Raw genomic sequence first — 19,269 nt, forward strand, 5'->3', positions numbered from 1 at the left:
CACACACACATATTGAAAACAATTTTCTGGATAGTCTCTGTGGTGCACAATTTGCCTCAGACTGAAGTTATTTATGTTTTTACAAGAAAAAAAAATCCAGGCCTACATAAATGGGGTCACAGCTTCAGGAACTAAAACCCAAAACTAAGAGGAAAAGCAAAAGGCAATAGATCCTTTCTTCTTTTGACACTAAGTGTTCTCTGGGCAAAAGTTACCAGTTGCAGATAAAAAGCAAACACCTTTCCCAGAGATCTTCCCACTGAGCACAGCAACTACTCATTAGCCAGCCGTGCTTCTACCCTTCAGCAGCCAGGGGCCCCACCTGTGCCAGAGCCCACTAACAAGGACAGCCCTTCCTCTAAAACTGCTGCTTTCTTAGGGCAAGACAAGGGATTCCCCAGAGGCGAGTCCTGGGACAGGGACTTGAGAGGAAAGCAAGGCCCGAGGAAGCGCACAGACAGGCAGGAGGAACGCCCATGCACACTGACACCGGACGCAGCGGGCCTGTTCTGGAAGCAGAGGAGAGACCCAGATCACTGCAGGAGCTCTGCAAAAAGGAACCCTTCAGAACGAAGACCTTTTAAAAAGTTCTGTCTTAAGCTGTCTATTTTCACCGCCAGGAGGCAGTAGGGGAAAACGTAGTTCTTTATTTTATTTATTTTTATTTTTTGGTACCAGGGATCGAACTCGGGCCCTTGTGCTTGCAAGGCAGGTGCCGGAACCACTGAGCTAAATCCCTGGCCCTGTAGTTCTTTATTTTAATTTCATTCCCTTGTCCCAGTAAATCAGAGCAGGTTTGCAGATTCTCTGCAATCAGCATCATGGACCAGCAGGTTGCACTAGGAGGCAACTTGGCGAGGTTGCTGTTGGGGGTCTCATCTTAATCAGAGGGAGAAGGAAAAACTGGAATGCCTGGTAGCACTCCTACCAGAAGCAGCTCCCTTTACTAACAGTAAATTTAAAACACAGTGTCTTACACTGGTCTCTAATTTCAGAAACTAGAGAAAATATGGCAGCCATAAATGAATTTTCTACTTTCTGTCAGGTATGCTGACAGACACTGACCAGCAGGGGGAGTGCTCATCAAAGCAATCAGTGCTGAGGACCTCAAATCAGATTAGACAACTTGTGGGAAACTCTCTCCAGAATTTCTACATCTCCTTTATCTAATATATTTTATACTTTGATCCATTATCATTCCTTTCACAATAACTGTACTAACACTGGAACATATTATGATTATGAATTAGGTAAAGGCCAGGCTCCCAAGACAAAATTGTTTCATCGAATATTCTTTATACAGGAAAAGTGCCTATTCATTAAACAAATGAATTTACAGAGCTTAGTCATGACACACAATTTCTTCAGGACATAAATCGCTTTGAAAGCCACATGCACAGAAATATTGAAGTCAATGTCCCATAGTCAGATTATGCAGTTAGTGTTTAAGTGTATCAATAAGCATTTTAATCTGGAATCAATCTGTGTTATCGGGGAAATATCCACACAGTTAAGTGCCCTCTTACATTCTCAGGATCTTCAGATATCTGTTTCTTTTGCTATCAGTAAAAAAATAAAAAAATTAAACAACAACCAAAAAGAAATTTAACTAAAGCTTCTATGTGTTAGGGTTTCAAGATAACTTTATATGGTTAATTCCAAGTCAGTTTATCAGACAGACTACCCTAGCCCAGTGCTGATGTAAATACTTTACCTCGACCCGCTCCACACACCAGAGGCTACAATTCGTGTGAATTAGATGATGATATGAAACTTCTAATGAGACTTTGGTGGGGTTTTAAATGGATGAAAACAACACAAAAGTCAACTGAAGGATTGCAACTGTATATGGAATGAGCAAAGATGTCTATTAAATTATACAAACCATTACTGCACCCTATAAAACCAGAACTCAGAAAATGTTTCCCCTATTCTTTGATGACTGTCAAGATATCTTTATTCCCAAAGAAATTAGAGTTCCTCTTTGGTAGTATCCTGAAATTTAAGCATAGTATGGGCAGCCAATAAACTCTAAAGTTATAATGGTAACAAAAATGTATCTTTCAAGAACCTCATTGGCAAGTGCTATTTCTACTAAAATATTACACACAAATTAAAGAATATCACTGAATTTTCAAAAATTGAAAAAGTAAATTTATATTTGTCATATATCTGGCAGTGGTTTAAGTATCAGAATGGCTAGGCATGGCTGTGCATGGCTGTAATCACTGCACTTAGGAGGCTGAGGCAGGAGGACTACAGAAGGTACTACATAGTGAGTTCAAGGCCACCCTGAACATAGCAAGACCCTATCTCAAAAAACAAAAAGTAAACAAATGAAAAGAATCAGAACCATTTCTTCTTCTTTTTTTTTTTTTCTTCTGGTACCAGGAATCATACTCAAGAGAACTATTTCATTTAATTTTGGTGTCTAATTCAAAACTAACATGAATAATTCTTAAGAGAAATTTGATGCTAAAAAGAAAAGTATGAATTTTTTAAATGCCATGAAAGTCAAAGAGGTTGAAATATGAATTACTCTTTGTTTTTGCTCTGGTAACTACTTTTTTAAAAAATGTCAATTTTCTGGGGTGAGGGTGCAGCTCAGTGATAAAAAGGCCTGCAATTGATTGCGTGTGCGTTACACACACTGTCAGGCATGGTACCACATGCCTGTATCGCCAGCACTCTCAGAGGCTAAGGCAGGATGATCACAAGTTCAAGCCCAGCATGGGCAACATAGCAAGACCTGATCTCAAATAATAGAAAAAAGGAAAAAAAAAAAAAAATAGGAGGGGTGTGTGTGAGACTTAGGTATATAGCTCAGTAGGAATGACTGGGTTCAATCACCATTACCTCAAAGAAAAAAAACACTAAAAAATATAATGTATCCTTTTATAGGGTTAAAAAAGATTTATTCTGCTAAACTGAAAAGCTAAGCTAAGGATGAGGCAAAAAAACAGAAACAAAAAAACTCTGTTATACTTATGAACAAATGCTGTTTTATGGAGCATGGTGGGACACACCTGTAACCACAAGTAGTTGGAAGGCTGAGGCACGAGGTCCTCAAGTTCAAGGCCAGCCTAGGCAAATTAATAAGATCCTGTCTCAAAATTAAAAAGGACTGAGGATATAACTCATGGCAGAGCAACTATCTAGCGTGTGCAAGGCCTGCTTTCAATTCTAGTGTCCCCTAAAAAAAGCTCTTTTAAAATACCATTTCTTATAACCGGAAGAATACATACAGTCTCGCTCAGAGCTGCTTTAAAACGAGGACACACTGCCAGATTTATGATTTGATTAAATCCAATTTGTGGGTGCTTTGAACTCTGAAGTACTAAAACAGTAAACATCTGCTCCACAGGACAGGGACACCACAGTCCCAGGACCACAGGGGCCAACCCACAGCCAGCGTGGCCAGAGCCCAGGGTGCCGGCCATCGACCCCAGCAGCTGCGTGAGCCCATACTTTCCACACCAGTCCACACAAAAGCTTTAGCACACTGGAAAGGTTTACCTCAAGATCGCCTTTGGTAATTGATTCTTCTTCTACCCGGAACTGCAGGTCCTCAACTTTCCTGTGGAATAAACCCACACAAAGCATGTAAGAAGGTAACGAAGGAACATGGCTGCCGAACCCTCCCCACAAAGTCTATGCTTAATGTCCTGACAAACTCAGCAAGTGATGGTGAAAGAAATGCCTTGGCAAGACAGAAAATAAAGAAATCCACTTTTAGGACTCCAGCTTATAAGAGCTAAACACTAGTTATTTAGGAAATTCCAAGTTTTATCTAGGTACTGACTCCAGAAGGAATGAGATATCACTGAAAAAAATTAACTGGTTCCCTGGTCATGGACACGAGAATGGATCTATCAAGATTAGACCAGCCTACATAAAAATATTTCTACAGCACTTGGGAGGCTGAAGCAGGAAGATCACGGTGAGTTCAAGGCCAGCCTAGACTACATGGCGAGACCCTGTCTCCAAAAATAAGAAAATATTTCTATTACCACAGAAATAGCCTTGAGATTTCTATTCCATAATTTCTAATCTGCAATATAGAACATGGAGAGTGGCATGGAAATCAAACTTTCTGTGTTACCCTGTAACAGGCACCTTGCGGCAGGGTCAACAGACTTCTCAGAGAGCCCACTCAACATTAGTCTTTACTCCAAACAACACCAGCACCTGCTCCAACCGAGGGAAAAGAGCGCTGTGAATGATGGGGAGAAGCAACCAAGAATCCTGTTCTTCAATTCCACTTTCTTTTGTACCAGGGATCAAACTCAGGATGCCCCACTTGCAAGGCCAGTGCAGTGCCACTGAGCTACATCCCTGGCCCTTGTTCTTCAATTCTAAAATGCACTTTCAGACATTTTTTTCCCCCATTACTGGGGATCAAGCTCGGGACCTCGCACTGTGAGGCAGCCATCCTGCCACTGTGCAGAAACCTCAGTTCAGATGTTTTAAAATAAATCTGCCATTGGGTGTGGTTTCATTCAATGTCACCACAAAGTCGATGAAAGATAACAATAGTCAGATTTACAATATCCATGTTACATCTGCACCATGCTGCTTCTTGTTGCTGCTTTGTACTGGCAACCAAACAGGCACCAGCCACATGCATGCCAAGCACATACTCCGCCACTCGGCTACACCCGCTTATCCCCAGATTACTAATCTTCACAAAAGTGAGTAGAAGGCAAAGAAAAAGTTCAATCTATGTGTAAAACAAAACAGAGTCCTTCCAAGTAACATTTCTGGCAAAGAAAGAATACAAAATTATCCTCCATCAAGTGGGAACTCTCATCATAGATTAAAGCCCTCAACCTATGGGGGAGCTGGGACGGCTCTATTGCTCAGCAGTCCACAGAGCCACAGCTAATGTGAGGACAGAAACAAATGGCACTGGTGCTATGACCTTCTGGAGGGCCTAGAAGAGTCCATCACAATCTCTAACTTTTTTGGACTTGAGAAAGTCCCAGGACCGGTGCTTCTCTCTCAATGGAGGAAGTGCTTTCCTTGCTAAGAGCCAACTGGCTCTGCGTCCCCCAGCACAACAGCACCTGGGGCCATCCTGCATGTGTGGTGACATGAGGTTATTACTGAACTAAGAAATGAGATGACTCAAGTCCAACAGGAGCCAACATTCCACCCCCAGGGATGGTCACATGGTCTCCACGTAGATGCTTTTCTCAGAGTTCTTATTTGTTTGTGGCGTCAAGAAACCTCCTGGATAAGAACTAAACTTTGCTGCCTCATACCATTCAGCATCTTTTTTTGTTTGTTTTTGTTTTGAAACAGGGTGGCACTATGCAGTTTAGGCTGGATTTGAACACACTATGTAGTTCAGGGTGGCCTTGAACTTTGTGGAGATCCAGCCGGGCGTGGTGATGCACACCTATAATCCCAGCACTGGGAGGCTGAGGCAGAAGGATTGCTGTGAGGTCCGGACTAGTTTGGACTACATAGTGAGTTCCAGGTCAGTCTCAATTACATGGTGAGACTCTGTCTCAAACAATAAAAAAACGAATAAACTTTGTGAATATCCTTCTGCCTCAGCTTCCTCCAGTGCTAGAGTTACAGGCATGTACCATCACACCTGGCCACACATCATTTAACATCTGATTTCATACTTATCTGAAAAATTGTTTCATATGCAAAAGTTTAATTTTCCTAGTAAGGCTCTGAAATTCTCAAGGGCAAGGGCCTTGTATCACCCACCAGACATAATACAACTTCATAAATACTATGTAACTTCAACCTGTAGCACTGATGGTGAATCTTGTAGAGCTTTCAATGATACAAACAGCCCACTGTGGTACATGTGCCATAAGTTCACCACCACTGCCAGAGTATCCTCTCAGCAGGAGAGGCACCAGGTAAAAGCTGATGAGAGTCATCTACACAATACTAACTAAAGCTACCATCAGGAACAATTTTAATGTGCAGTTGGTGCTCAACTTGCCAAATTAATCAGGTCATGTCTAAATGATCCCAGATATCTTGAAAAATGTCAAATCAAAGTGCACACTATTCACACAATATGAAGAGTTTGATTTTTGCTGGACACCAAGTTGTTCCTTTGGTTCTAATGATGGACACCAACATAATTGCTTTTTCTTTCTTTTTTTTTTTTTTTCCTTTTTTCTGTGATAGGGATTAAATCCAGGACCTTCTCCCTAAGCTATGTCCCCAACCCTTTTCTCATTTAAAATAGATTTGAGTCAGGGTCTTGCTAAATTGCCCAGGTTGGGTTCAAACTTGCAATCTTACTGCCTCAGCCTCTCTGAATACCTAGATTACAGGCATGCACCATTATGTCCAGCTACCAACAAAGTTTTTGATGAGAAATTTCTCCCAAAGATCATTTAAAAGGAAAGACTACAGGGCCAGGGATTTAACTCAGTGGCCCTGTGCCTGCCTCGCAAGTGCAAGGTCCTGAGTTTGATCCCCAGGACCAAAAAAAAAAAGAAAGACTATACATACACACACACAGAAAGAGCACAGTTAGGGATCACCTTTTCTCCTCTTCTAGTTGGTTAAGAAGTTCCACCTTCTCCCTATCAGCTGCTTCCACCATTGTTCGTAGCTGGTCCATCTTGGCCTCCAACTCCAGGACATGCTGGGGAAGCAAAGATGTCAATGAGCAGCCCAATTCCGATCCAGACTCAGGCCTAGAGATGCCTCCAGTCACAGCCCTGACAAGTTTAAATGCCATCTTACTGGATTATTCTAGGTAGGTTTTCTGGACACTAGATGAGAAACTACACCATTAATACAATAGAGGACAACATTAAATAACTCTCATCTTTTGGAAGCTGAAACATGTCAAAAGTAACCTACAGAAAGGAGCTGATCACTGCTCCGGCTCTAGTAAACAAGGTGGCTTAACACAGACAGGCCCGAAGACCTGGACATAAAGACCAAAAAACTAAGGCAGAATTCACAAGAACATCTTTACAATGATGGAAATTGGCACCCAGGTCACAGCTTTCCAACAAGCCCAGCAAAGAAACTGATACTCATTTCTGGTACTCTGAAGTCTAGCTCCCTGGCTCCAAGCACCATGGACACCTCTTGGCCTCAATTTACAAATGATCACCATCTCCACAACAAAGTCAGCACCAGACTTCACCTGGTCGTGCCCGTCCCGAGCCAGGGCTAGCTCCTGCTCTATCTCCCCCACGTGGCTGGTAGCCTTGGCCACCTCGGCCCGCTCCAGGTCCCGCTCAGCCAGCAGCTGTTCAATGTGCTGCTGCTTCTCCTTCAGCGCCTCCTGGAGGGCAGTGGTGCCCGAGATCTTGCGGGCGTAGCGGGAGGAGGTCTCAGTCAACTGCAAAGAAAAGTTAGAGAAGTGAAGGGCAATGATGCTCTGGGAACAGGGGCAGCGATGTGTGCGTGCCAGCGTCTCCTCAGTAAAGCCAAGAGTGCCGCCCAAGCTCGTAAGCTTGCCACATCCGAAGCAGGGCTTTGCAGCAAGAAAACAAGGCAGCTCACATCTCTGTTTTTCACCTCACAAAGAACACTTCAATGGAACACACTCATGAAACAACGGAGCACGTTTAGAACACACAGGTCAAATCACAGGTACTGTGAGCTCAGCTGATAGAGCCTTGCATGGATCTAGAAACATTCCTCAGAACCCATTTAACAAATCTCTAACTTTATACTGAATAGTTATCTTCTTGACTGCCAGGCATAGTGGAACAATCCTGTAATCCCAGCATTTAGGAGGCTGAGGAAGGAGGCCATGGTGGGCTTTGTAGTGAGCTCAAGGCCAGCGTGAACTGCACAATGAGACACTGTCTCAAAAATAAAAAAGTTATCTTCTTGTGATGACATTTGGGCCAATCTTTTGATCCAGTGACTTGAGACAGAGCCTTGTTTAAGCTTCCTAAGCTTTAAATACCATTAAGCTATGAAACAGTCACCCCAGAGTCAGAAACCTCCATTCCTGGCTAGATAGCTCAATTTTTTGTCAGGATTTTCTACCTCTTTCTTTTTAAAGGGAAAGGCAGGGAGATCTTAGCTAAAATTCCAGGATCAGAACCCCAAACACCAGAGAGTTTGACAGAGACAAAAAGGAAAACTCTCTCTGCCTTCCCAAGTGGGTGGCATGAGTGAGTTTGTCTGGGCACATACATACATGAGAGAGAAGGAAAAGAGAAATTTGTAAAGAAAGGAAAGCAGTGGTAAGGAGAAAGGAACAAGGAAAAAAGACACTAGAGAGAGTGGGGAGAAAGGAAAGGAGAAACAGCAGTGGGGTGGGGAGAAAGACAGGGAGTCAGGGGGCTCCAGTTCGGTTATCTGCTAGTCTCTGCTGTTTCCTATAACCGGTTCCTCCAACTCAGTGAACAGTCACGCAAAAACCACAGAAAATGACCCTGCCAACTGCCCGCAGGTGAGTGTGCAGGTGGAACCACTCAATCCTCTGCCTGTAGCTCCACAGCTGGGAGGAAGGGAGGAGACCGCCTCCTCCTTTGGCAAGAGTTTGTCCAAAGCTTTTCCTTAGCAAAGACAGGCTCCAGAGCAAATGAGCCATTACCTCATCTTCTGCAATCAAAGCTTCATTTGTTGCCAGAGATCTTTTCTCTTCAGCAGTCTGAAGAACCCTCACTGCAGGATGCACACTGATAGCAAGGAGCATTCATCAATTAATAACACAGCAATCTGATAACTGTGAGGGTAAATGAATCCGATCAAACTCAAACTGCCCTTTGCTGTTTCATGTAGTGAAATTTCTTAAACACAATGAATGGAGGGCCAGGGATTTAGCTCACTGGTTCTGCCACCTCCTTCACAAGTGCAAGGTCCCAAGTAAAATCCCCGGTACCAAAAAAACAAAAACAAAAACAAAACGTGAATGGAAATTTCTCTTCTCTCTTTTAACCATCTATCACACTTTCATTAGATGGTTAAATTATACTTTTTCTGACATCTCTTCCTGAGGTTCCCACCCAGCCTGTGGTCCCAAGACTCTAAAAGACTGAGGCATGAGGGTAACAAGTTCTAGCTCAGCCTGGACAACTTAGTAAGACCCTGTCTCAAAATAAAAAGTATAAGGGCTAGGGGTGTCTCTTAGTGTGAAGGGGAAGTGTTCATTTCCCTGTCCCACAGGGGGGAAAAAAATTGAGGTTCCTAAACCATGTGCAGAGACGCCCCAGAGGGTCTTCGCAAACTTCAAGGGCACTGCAGGATGTTTTAAGACATCAAGAGAAACAGAGCTCTCTGCTGGACACCACGCAAAAGACTGGACCAAGACAACTCATCTTCGACATTACACTGTACTCCATTCCTTTGCAAAGCTAGGTTGTGGCTGCTGCCAAGAACAAAAACAGCAGTACTCTGCAAAAATCAGCATAGCGTAAGAAATGAAGGTGGCAGTGATAGAAATGATTCCAAGATTTGATGAGTTATTGCAGTTACTGAAGAGTAAGCAAAAAATATTAATTTTTTTCAACTTATTCTCTAGGACAAAAATATATCTCTTAAGCAACATAGCTGAAATTGTACTTTCACTGAATCAATATCCTTGGCTGGGGATGTAGCTCAGTGGCACAGTGCTTGTCTGGGAAGTGCAAGGTCCCGAGTTTGATCCCCAGTATCAGGAAAAAGAAGAAAGAAAGAAAAAAAAAGATCTGACATCCCTGTCATCCTCCTTCCCAGTCACTTTGGTTTAGAAACAAGCCATTGCACAGGGCAAGAAGATTCATTTCTCTTTCACCAGTTTTCTTAACTGAATAAGCTGAGCTCACAGAAATCAAGACTCGTCTGTAAGTCTGTTAAGAGACTGGTGGGAGCAAGAAGAGCTTAGTAATACCTAAAGAAGGACACATCATTTACAAGGCAATAAAAATTGCTCAAAAAGAATTCTACCTCAGAGCAGACGCTCTTGTGGAATTGTTCTGGTAACAGAGACAAGATGCCTGAGGTAGAGCTTGCTGAATCTTTTCTACAAGGCTTCGTTGTTCTTGTCACCCTTTCCTGTAAGAGTCCACCTGTCATTTTTCTGTTGAGATACAGTCCTTCTTTTCATATACAAATGGAAATAGTCCAAGTGGTCTTTATTTGACCTGAGTATAAGAGAAGGAAACTAGCTGGCTGGCAGAGGAGCACAACACACACTTGAAGATCCCACCAGCTCTCCGCTCTCTGCCTGATGAGAAGGAAAGAGAAGGCAAAAACAGATCAAGGGCTAGAAACCCCAGTGCCCTGCTGCGCTATGGAACTTCCTCATGCCTGTCTCAGGTCTGCTCTTAGGAAGTACAGATCCTGAACTCAGTCGGGAGTGGAATCTTCTGATGTCAACAGCACCTGCTTCATTTCAAGTGATTAAACTCAAGGGCACAGGATGAAGCTGAAACAGTTATTGCTTTTAACCCAAAAAGAGTACCATGTTAACAAAAAGAATGCGGCACTATTTTAATTCTGATGGTTCTATTTTCACTGCTGTAAACAGAAAGGAGACAGTGAGAGCGACCAGGAGCAAAAGATGAAGAGGGAGGGGACACAAAGTACAACAGAGCTCTTTTAAGTTCTACAAGGCTGCCTCTGCGTCCTCTAGCCCTTGTCAGAACTCCACACATTAACTGCTTTCAGTGGGGTAGTTGTATTACTATTAAAATTCTAAGAACATGACTTGTTCAAAATACTTTGGTTCCTAAAATTGTCTGAAGTCAAAAGGAGAGAGACCTACAGTACGTCCCTGAAGAAAAGGAGTCCTTTCATCTTCCTGTCATTTTTAGCCCAAAATAATTTCAGAGAAAAAAATAAGCAGTAGTTTCCAGGAACTGATAAGATTTTCACATCTTTATGAATCTGAAAAGCACTATTAAAAATACTTTTCTATTTCAAATCCTGTATTCCTGCTGGAGCTACCCTGTCACCCTCCAGTAAGCAATAGCCAACACTCAGCAAAAGGACAAGCAGGGCGCAGGCAGCAGAGGATGCAGCAAGGGGTGAGAGGGAGGCTCACCAGTCCTGTCCGGCTGGGCTTGCTGCTCACGGAGGAGGCCACCGAGCTCACAGAGCTGAGGGAGGAGGCAGATGGGCTGCGCTTCAGGCTGGCAGGTGTGGTGGCCATCACTCGTCGCACGGCGGCTGCCTTGGCTTTGGCTGGTGTGGTTGAAGGGAAGCCAATCTTGGTCACTTTGTGGACAGGAGCAAACAAGCCATACTTGGCTTGACACTGAAAATATCTGTAGAGAGGGCCAATAGTAATGAGAAACATATTAACAAGAAGTAATGGCAATGACAGAATGGCTCTCCCAACCCCCACGGACTCCTCAGCCGGAGTCACACCTGGACACACACAGGTGCACACAGCCAGTGGCCTGCGCCTGCATGCAGCTGGACACAGACCTTCAAGGGTATTCTGGGAACCACACTGAACCTATGTGATACCTAGAGAGAGGGGGATGCTTATCTGAAGTTGGTTTCTATGCAAAGGGCATAAATGTTGATATCATCTAATAAATGAACAGCAGAGGAGTCCAGCAATATAGTGATTCAGCTTAATAAATCCATGCCAGGCAGGTTTATTTACTACCAAGATTCTTCCTCAAAATAAAAGTGAAAAGGGCTGGGGATAGCACTCAGTGTGGAGGTCCTGTGTTCAATCCCAATATAGGCAGGGGGACAACAAGCTGAATAAAGGAATAAAGAAATCAAGCCTCCGCCTGTGGCAAATCCACTAACATTAACACAGAGAAAGATTAACTAGTAAGTCAGTCATCAAGACTACCATTAGAGATCCTGGCTCAAGAAGTACAATGTTCTAATAGGAAGTGTTACCGTCGGAATCACTGATGTATCAAGAGAATTTTTTCCAATGATGAATGTCATTATATTGAACATTTAAAATGTGCCAATAAAATTCTTTTTTTTTTTGAGACAAGGTCTCACTATGTAGTTAAGACTGACCTGGAACTCACTATGTAGCCCAGGCTGGCTTCAAACTCGTGGTGACCCTCCAGCCTCAGCCTCCTGAGTTCTGGGATTACAGGGGTGTACCAACACACCCAGATCAAATTTATCCTTTTTTTTTGGTTTTTTGAGACAGGGTCTCTCTATGTAGTTGAGACTGACCTGGAACTCATTATGTAGCCCAGACTAGTCTCCAACTCACAACGATCCCCCTGCCTCAGGCTCCCGAGTGCTGGGATTACAGGCATGCACCACCATGCCCAGCTAATAAAATTAACTTTAAAAAAACAGATTTTTATTTCTAGGAATCATTTTGTTTTGGTAGATAAAGCCCATGTACTTATAATCAATATCTGTTTTTTTCTTTTGAGACAGGGTCTTGCTATGTAGTTCAGACTGGTCCCGAACTATGTAGCCCATGCTGGCCTCAAGCTTTGCAGTGATCTCCTGCCTCAGCTGCTTAGTGCTCAAATTATAAGCGTGCATGCACCATGCCTGGCTCTTAATCAGTGTGCTATGAGTTGGCTATATGTTTTTTTTGGGGGGGTTATTTTGTTTTCTCGTTGAGTTTATTGGTACTTTTAAAGTACACAGTACAGTTACATTTATCATTGGGATCTTGCACCTTTACGTAACAGATCTTGGTTATCATTTTTTCCCCGTACCCCTGCCCTCTCGTCACCCTTTCCCCTTTCCCCTATTTACAAAGACTTTGTTTCCATTTCTTCCTTTTTATATTTTTTTCTTTTCCTTTATTTCCTTTCCCCTATCCCCACACCTTTAGCCCTTTTCTTCCTATTTCACATTGTCAGTTATACAATTTGGATCTTATTTACACTTTTAGTTTTTCACACCAGAGAAACTATTTGGTATTTATACATGTGTCTTATTTATTTCACTTAACAATATGGCCTCAATATGCATCCATTTTCGTATGAATGACTCTAGTTTCTCAAGCTTTTTGGCTGAGTAGTACTCCATTTTATAGAAAAAACACATCTTCTTTATCCAGTCTCCAACTTATGCGGCAATTGGGCTATTTCCAAGTTTTAGCCATTACAAACTGTGCCACTATAAACATGTGTGTGCATATTTCACTGTGGTATGGTTCTTTTAATTCTTTTGGAAAGGTACCCAGCAGAGGGATGGCTGGGCTGAATGGAACCTCTAGTCCTAGATGTTTGAAATATCCACAGTGGTTGCACCAGTCTTCACTCCCACCAACAATGGAGAAGGGTTCCTTTCTCCAAGTTGACTATATGTTTTTTGGTGGGGGGTACCAGGGATCGAGTTCCAGACCTTGCACTTGTGAGACAGGCAGCGGCACCACTGAGCTAAATCCCCAGCCCAATTATATGTTAGCTACAAGATTTCAGTGATCAAGTGACACATTTATATGTATTGTATACTTGATAATAATAGTGCTTTATCTACCATATCTGCAGCAAGGACTTCAAAGCATCTGAAAAGAAGTGTGAGAGCTGTAAGGTGTGGTGGCATATGCCTGGAATGACAGATGCTCAGGAGTGCTGAGGCAACAGGATAACAAATTTGTAAGTCCAAGGCCAGCCTGGGCAACTTAGCAAGACACTGCCTCAAAATAAAAAGGGCCAGGGATAAAGCTCAGTGGTTAAGAACAACTGGACTCTATCTTCATTACTTGGAGAGGAAAAAAAGTTTGGAAAATGCCTCTTACATTCCTTTGCATTACTTCAATCCCGCCTACACTCACATCCTATACCAGTAGGCAAAAGTGAGGTTATCCTTGCACGGAGAGAGGTGCTTATCAGCCAGTCCCTTGCCACAGGACGCAATTCTTATCAGACATTTCCTAACGAAGGCAGTCACCTTCCCTTTCTCTCATTCCACCCCACGACATTAGGAACTTGCATAGATCGACTGCTATCAAAAAAGAAAAGAAATCCAAAGAATAACATTTTTTTTTTTTTTTGTACCAGGGATAGAACTTGGGACCTTGAAACACAAGGTGAAGCAGGGATCTGAACCACAGCTAAATTCCCAGCAACTGATAACATTTCTATTTTGAAAAATAAACCTAATGCTTATTCAAAATCTACTCAGATATACCTTACACATTACTAAACAGGTAGTTAAAAAGAACAACTCCAATTCTAGTGTGGTTGGTGGGTGGGAGAGACAGGTTGCTGGGCATAGCAGTTCATATCTATAATCCCATGGGCTGGGGATTTAGCTCAGTGGTTCCGCCACCTGTCTCACAAGCGTAAGGCCCCTAGTTCAATCCCCAGTACCAGAAAAAACATTCCCAGTACTCTATCTATAATCCCAGCTACTCAGGAGGCTGAGGCAAGAGGATCACAAGTTCCAGGCCAGCCTGGATAACTTAGCGAGATCCTGTTTCAAAAATTAAAACAGTAAGCTGGGCATGGTGGCACACACCTGTAATCCCAGCACTCGGGAGGCTGAGGCAGGAGGATCACTGCGAGTTCTTGAACTGCCTGGGCTACACAGGGAGTTCCAGGTCAGTCTCAACTACACAGTGAGACCCTGTCTCAAAAAAGCCAAAAAATGGCTGGGGATTTAGCTCAGTGGTCCCGCCGCCTGCCTCGCCAGTGCAAGGGCCCGAGTTCAATTCCCAATATCAAAAAATAAATAAATAAAACTAATAATTTTTTTAAAAGTTGTAAGGGTTGGGATGTAGCTCAGTGGTGGAGCCTCTCTGGGTTCAATCCCCAACACTGAATAAAAGGGAGGGAGGGAGAGAATCCAGTAGGCAGGAAATAAACTTCAGCCCTTCAGAGAATTCCTTTCCATTTTATTCCACACACTTGAGATGCACTGGAGCACTTTCCCATGCAAGACAGATGCATAATGTCACATAATTCCAAACCAACCTTGTTCCAGCGACAGCACCATCGTTCTTCCCGAGAGGTTCATCTAACTCCACACCACACCATTCCCCCTTGGCAAAGTCAGTCTCTCCCAGAAACCGGACTACACCAGCCTTGGTGCCACCAACCTGGAAGAAGAGAAGGTTCAGATGAAGAGATGGACATAACTGCACAGCTCAGTGGTTACGTGGTGCATCCTATCATTTCCATCAGCAGCTACTTTACTTTGTTTTCTCTTCAATTTTCCAAGAGTTCTCAAAAGACCCACTGGCAAAGTTACCTGGGGATGTACATTGCCAGAGTGAGTCCATACTTGGTATTGTCCAATAATGAAACAGCTTATATGTCAACATTCTCTTCCTTAGAAAAATACTTTATCACCACAGAGGAATTTTCCTGGCTGGAAATAAGTATCTGCTACAAAATAAAGACCCTACATCATCAAAGGGAAGCAAAATTCATCTGTGATTCCTAGGCCAGGCATGGTGGTGCACTCCTGTATTTCCAGCACCCCAGAGGCTGAGGCAGAGGATCACCATGAGTTCATTGCCAGCCTGGGCTATGAGTTCAGGGCCAACTACAGTGACACCCTGTCTGTAAAAAACAAAACAAAACAAAAAAATTCATCTGTGATTCCTATTAACAGTCATTGTTTAGGGGCCATTGTTTAGGGGCTCAGTGGTGCTGCCGCCTGCCTTAAGGTCGCGAGTCCAATCCCTGGTACCAAAAAAAAAAATCAGTGTTTATTTTTTCAGACTTCCTTTATACATTAGCCATGAAAGCAACAACAAGCATATTATTTTTGTTTTGTTTTTTGGTACTGGGGATCAAACTTGGGCCCTTGTGCTTGTAAGGCAGGCAGAGGAACCAAACCATGCTCCGGCTCGTCCCACCAGAGTTCCGGAGACTGAGCAAGCTGACTGCTTGAGGGGTATGGTGAAGGATAAAAGACAAAGACAATTTTTCAGATAAATTTTGCTGGGAGGTCAGTGCCTCAGCTCAAGCAAAAGATAAAGACTCTCTAAGTTTGCCACTATTTACTGAGTACGCATAGGCAATCAGAGGAGGTGGTGAGTGACTCAAAGAACAGCTATGGTGGGTGCATGGTGCATACAATGGGCTAGTAAAAGAAGAGCAAAATATTCTCATAAGAATAGAGCAGAAGTGGGCTGGGGATTTAGCTCAGTGGTTCTGCTGCCTGCCTCACAAGCTCAAGGATCTGAGTTGGATCCCAGAATAGAGCAGAAGGGCCAGGGATGTAGCTCAGTGTTGCAGAGCACCTGCCTGGCCAACGTGAGGCCCTGAGTTTGATTTCCAGTACCAAAGGAAAAAAAAAGGAATAGAGTATAAGTTTATAGGGAACCTGATTTTTCACCCTAAGTGAGACTTTAACGTCTAATCCACTGCATTGTTCTGAAGAATTATGTTATCTTGTCCTATGAGTATCACAGCTTTGTGGGTTGTTCCTCCTTGAGCAAGCAGTATCCGCACACCAACCTGCCCATAAAGCAAAATACATAGAAAGGAGCCCAGTGGGAGGCGCTAGGCCACACAGGCACTGCCTTCTGTGCAAGTGAGTTCTAACTCTTCAGGACTGGATCAGCTCTCAGGAAAGAAGGCTGATTTAAAGTGAGTCTAGGCTTTCTCTAGCTTCCAATCCCCAAAACACTGCTTGCCTTTCTACCTTGAAGTCCTCGCCAGAAACTTACCAGACACCTAAACCATGTGCTTGGACTCTCAGCCTCCAGAATCATGAGCTAATAAACCTCTTTTCTATCTAAATTTCCCAGCCTCAGGAATTCTGATGCAGTGGCAGAAAATGCAGGCATGTTGTGCTAGCTATTTAGTATTCCACAGAACAGATGTACTTCAAAATGCATTTTTCTTATTTCTCAATTGGGATTAAAACGGCTCTTTACCTTTTTTTTTTTTTTTTTTTTTGGATACGGGGTCTAGTCTAGGCTGATCTTGAAAAGCTTTTTCTAAAACTGGTTTAAGCAATAAGAGAAGCGATGATTTCAAGGCCACGTGAGCAAAAAGGGTACAAGAAAGAAGCACCAGGACATTCAGAACTATACTGGTGTCGTGCTAGGTGCGACTAACAAAGCTGGAGCTGGAAGATGAAGAAAACTCCATGGACAGCAGCTCTGCTGTTTGTCAACACCACCTGCACTGCCAGCAGAGCACAGAGCAGAATTCAATAGCTGAATGAATGAAAAGTGACCTCAGCTGGAAGACACACAGAAAAGACTACTTTTAAGACACACGTAGGGATATGTCTGTAACCCACACTACTTGGGAGGCTGAGGCAGAAGGATCCCAAGCAGGAGACCAGCCTGGATGGATTAGACCAGCGATAGCAAATATTTTAGAGTTTTCAATGAAAACAAACAGCCTGCTGCAGCACACAGAGGTTCACAACCACCAGCTTAGACCCTTTAATCTTAAAAAAAATTAAAAGAACTAGGGACATAGCACAAAGGCCCTAAGTTGTCTTTAGTACTAAGAAAATGAGAAAACAGTATAAGAAAAGAAAGCAAGAAAGGAGAGAAGAGAAAAAGGAAGGACCACTTTTCCAAATAAAATAAGTAGGTAAAAGAAAAAAAAAAAGTAAGGGCTGATGATTTAGCTCACCCAGTACTGGGGAGGGGGGACTAGAAAAGAAGAAAATGGGCATCGTGGCGCACCTGTAATCTCAACTGTCTGGGATGGCGATGCAAGGGGATTGCAAGTCCAAATCCAGCATGGGTAACTTAACTGACTTAGTGAGATCTCAAAAAGAAAGTCTGGGAATATAAATCAGTGTGAAGGCCCTGGATTCAATTCCCAGTACCACTGGGCAGATCAGTCCTGTGACAGACTGAATTTGAAGTTTTGATGCCTCTGAAAGCAGCAATGGAAGAAATATACTAGCCAAGAGCATGGGTTCTAAACTAAGACACTCATGGAGCCAGCTCCACCTAGCAAATGGCCAAGTTATTTATGTGATTTCTAAATTATGCTTCATTAGTAAAACGGGTAATTATAGGTCTATTCTGAGGACTAACTGAGATAATCCACATAAAACCGCTCAGAGGCCGGGCATTTAGCTCAGTGGTTTCACTATCTGCCTTGCAAGCGCGCAAGGTCCTAAATTCAATCCCCAGTACCCCCCCAAAAAACAAAACAAAAAAAAAAAACAAAAAACCAACAACAACAAAAACTGCTCAGACAGGGGGGAGCCTGATGGTGAGCAGCAGTGAGTCTGTCCCTGGGAACAAGAGTCAGAGCTCCAGCCTGGGTACTGGACTCTCATGCTCTTGCTGGTATTTACAGGATTGAGTCCCCTATACAAAACTGACCGACGTTATCTCTTCCTTCTCTGCCACCCACTCAGGGTGGCAGTTTAACTAAAATCACCCAAAGGGAGCACGTCACATTAGGTAAGGATGATGTAATCTCCTCAAATAATCAACAGAATTCTTTGGGGGTGAGTCAAAGTTAACACAATTGTTTTTCCAAGAGACATCTAACAGGCTATGGTCTATAACTCTCCAAGCAAACCAGACTTCACTCAGATGGCTTTATAAAAACAACCATTTACAAAGGATTCACTACTTCTACAAATGCACATAAAATATATCCACCCTGAAAAATATACCTTCCCACAAGCTTGTTTACAATGGATGATCACTAGGTCCAAGAATGGGACATTTTCTTATTCTTTTTCTCCTACCAAACTTGGAACTTCTGACTCATAAAATAGTAAGTTCAATTTCTCTTTCCAATGAAAGATCATGGGTAATTATTTAAAACATCTTCAATGAAGACAGTAAATTATATATAAGTCCTAAAACCACTCAAACACTTTTCTACTTATTCATTCCATAGTCAAAAAAATTTAAGCATTCAAACGTGAGTTCATAAAGTCAGGTTTTACTTCTCGTGTACGAGAGAATGCAGAATATGTCACTCTTTTAAATCCTCCCTAATCAGCACAACAGCACTTACCTGGCAAGCATGAGGCCCTATCTATTCCCAGTACAAAAAAACAGAACAGAACAGAACAACCAAAACCAATCTAATCCTGCCTAAGATATCTGTGTTCTAGGCAGATATAAAAATTACTAAACTTGGTATGATGGCACAAGCCTGTAACTCCAGCACTCTGGGACAGGCTGAGGCAGGACTGAGATTCAATCCCAACCCGAACAATTCAGTGACTTAATGAGACTATCTCAAAAAATAAAAAGTAGGGCCTGGGATTTAGCTCAGTAGTTCTGATGCCTACCTCGCAAGTGCAAGAGTTTGATCCCTGGTACAGGAAAAAAAATAAATAAATAAAAGAGCTGAAGCCGGACGTGGTGGCGCACACCTGTAATCCCAGCATGGAGGTTGAGGCAGGAGGCTCACTGTGAGTTCGAGACCAGCCTGGGCTACATAGTGAGTTCCAGGCCAGTCTCAACTATGTAGTGAGATCCTGTCTCAAAAA

General features: G+C 43.0%; 1 protein-coding gene across 9 annotated transcripts in view; it reads right to left on the reverse strand.

The window, feature by feature from the left end:
- Clip1 (CAP-Gly domain containing linker protein 1) overlaps positions 1-19,269 on the reverse strand; it is a 118,915-nt gene that overhangs the window by 52,034 nt on the left and 47,612 nt on the right. For 5 of the 9 annotated variants that reach the window (XM_033762458.1, XM_033762459.1, XM_010604358.2 and 2 more), the window contains exons 4-9: positions 14,802-14,926; positions 10,979-11,201; positions 7,139-7,336; positions 6,522-6,625; positions 3,517-3,577; positions 1,527-1,559 (exon numbers count right to left, since the gene is read on the reverse strand). In XM_033762458.1, coding sequence (XP_033618349.1) covers positions 1,527-1,559; positions 3,517-3,577; positions 6,522-6,625; positions 7,139-7,336; positions 10,979-11,201; positions 14,802-14,926 — 744 coding nt within the window. The remainder of the gene's footprint in view (positions 1-1,526; positions 1,560-3,516; positions 3,578-6,521; positions 6,626-7,138; positions 7,337-10,978; positions 11,202-14,801; positions 14,927-19,269) is intronic. The other 4 variants (XM_033762460.1, XM_010604372.2, XM_010604373.2 and 1 more) reach the window with 1 other exon arrangement.

Source organism: Fukomys damarensis, unplaced genomic scaffold, assembly GCF_012274545.1.
Source record: "Fukomys damarensis isolate Sample0158 unplaced genomic scaffold, DMR_v1.0_HiC HiC_scaffold_12, whole genome shotgun sequence".
In the NCBI taxonomy this organism is placed as follows: domain Eukaryota; kingdom Metazoa; phylum Chordata; class Mammalia; order Rodentia; family Bathyergidae; genus Fukomys; species Fukomys damarensis.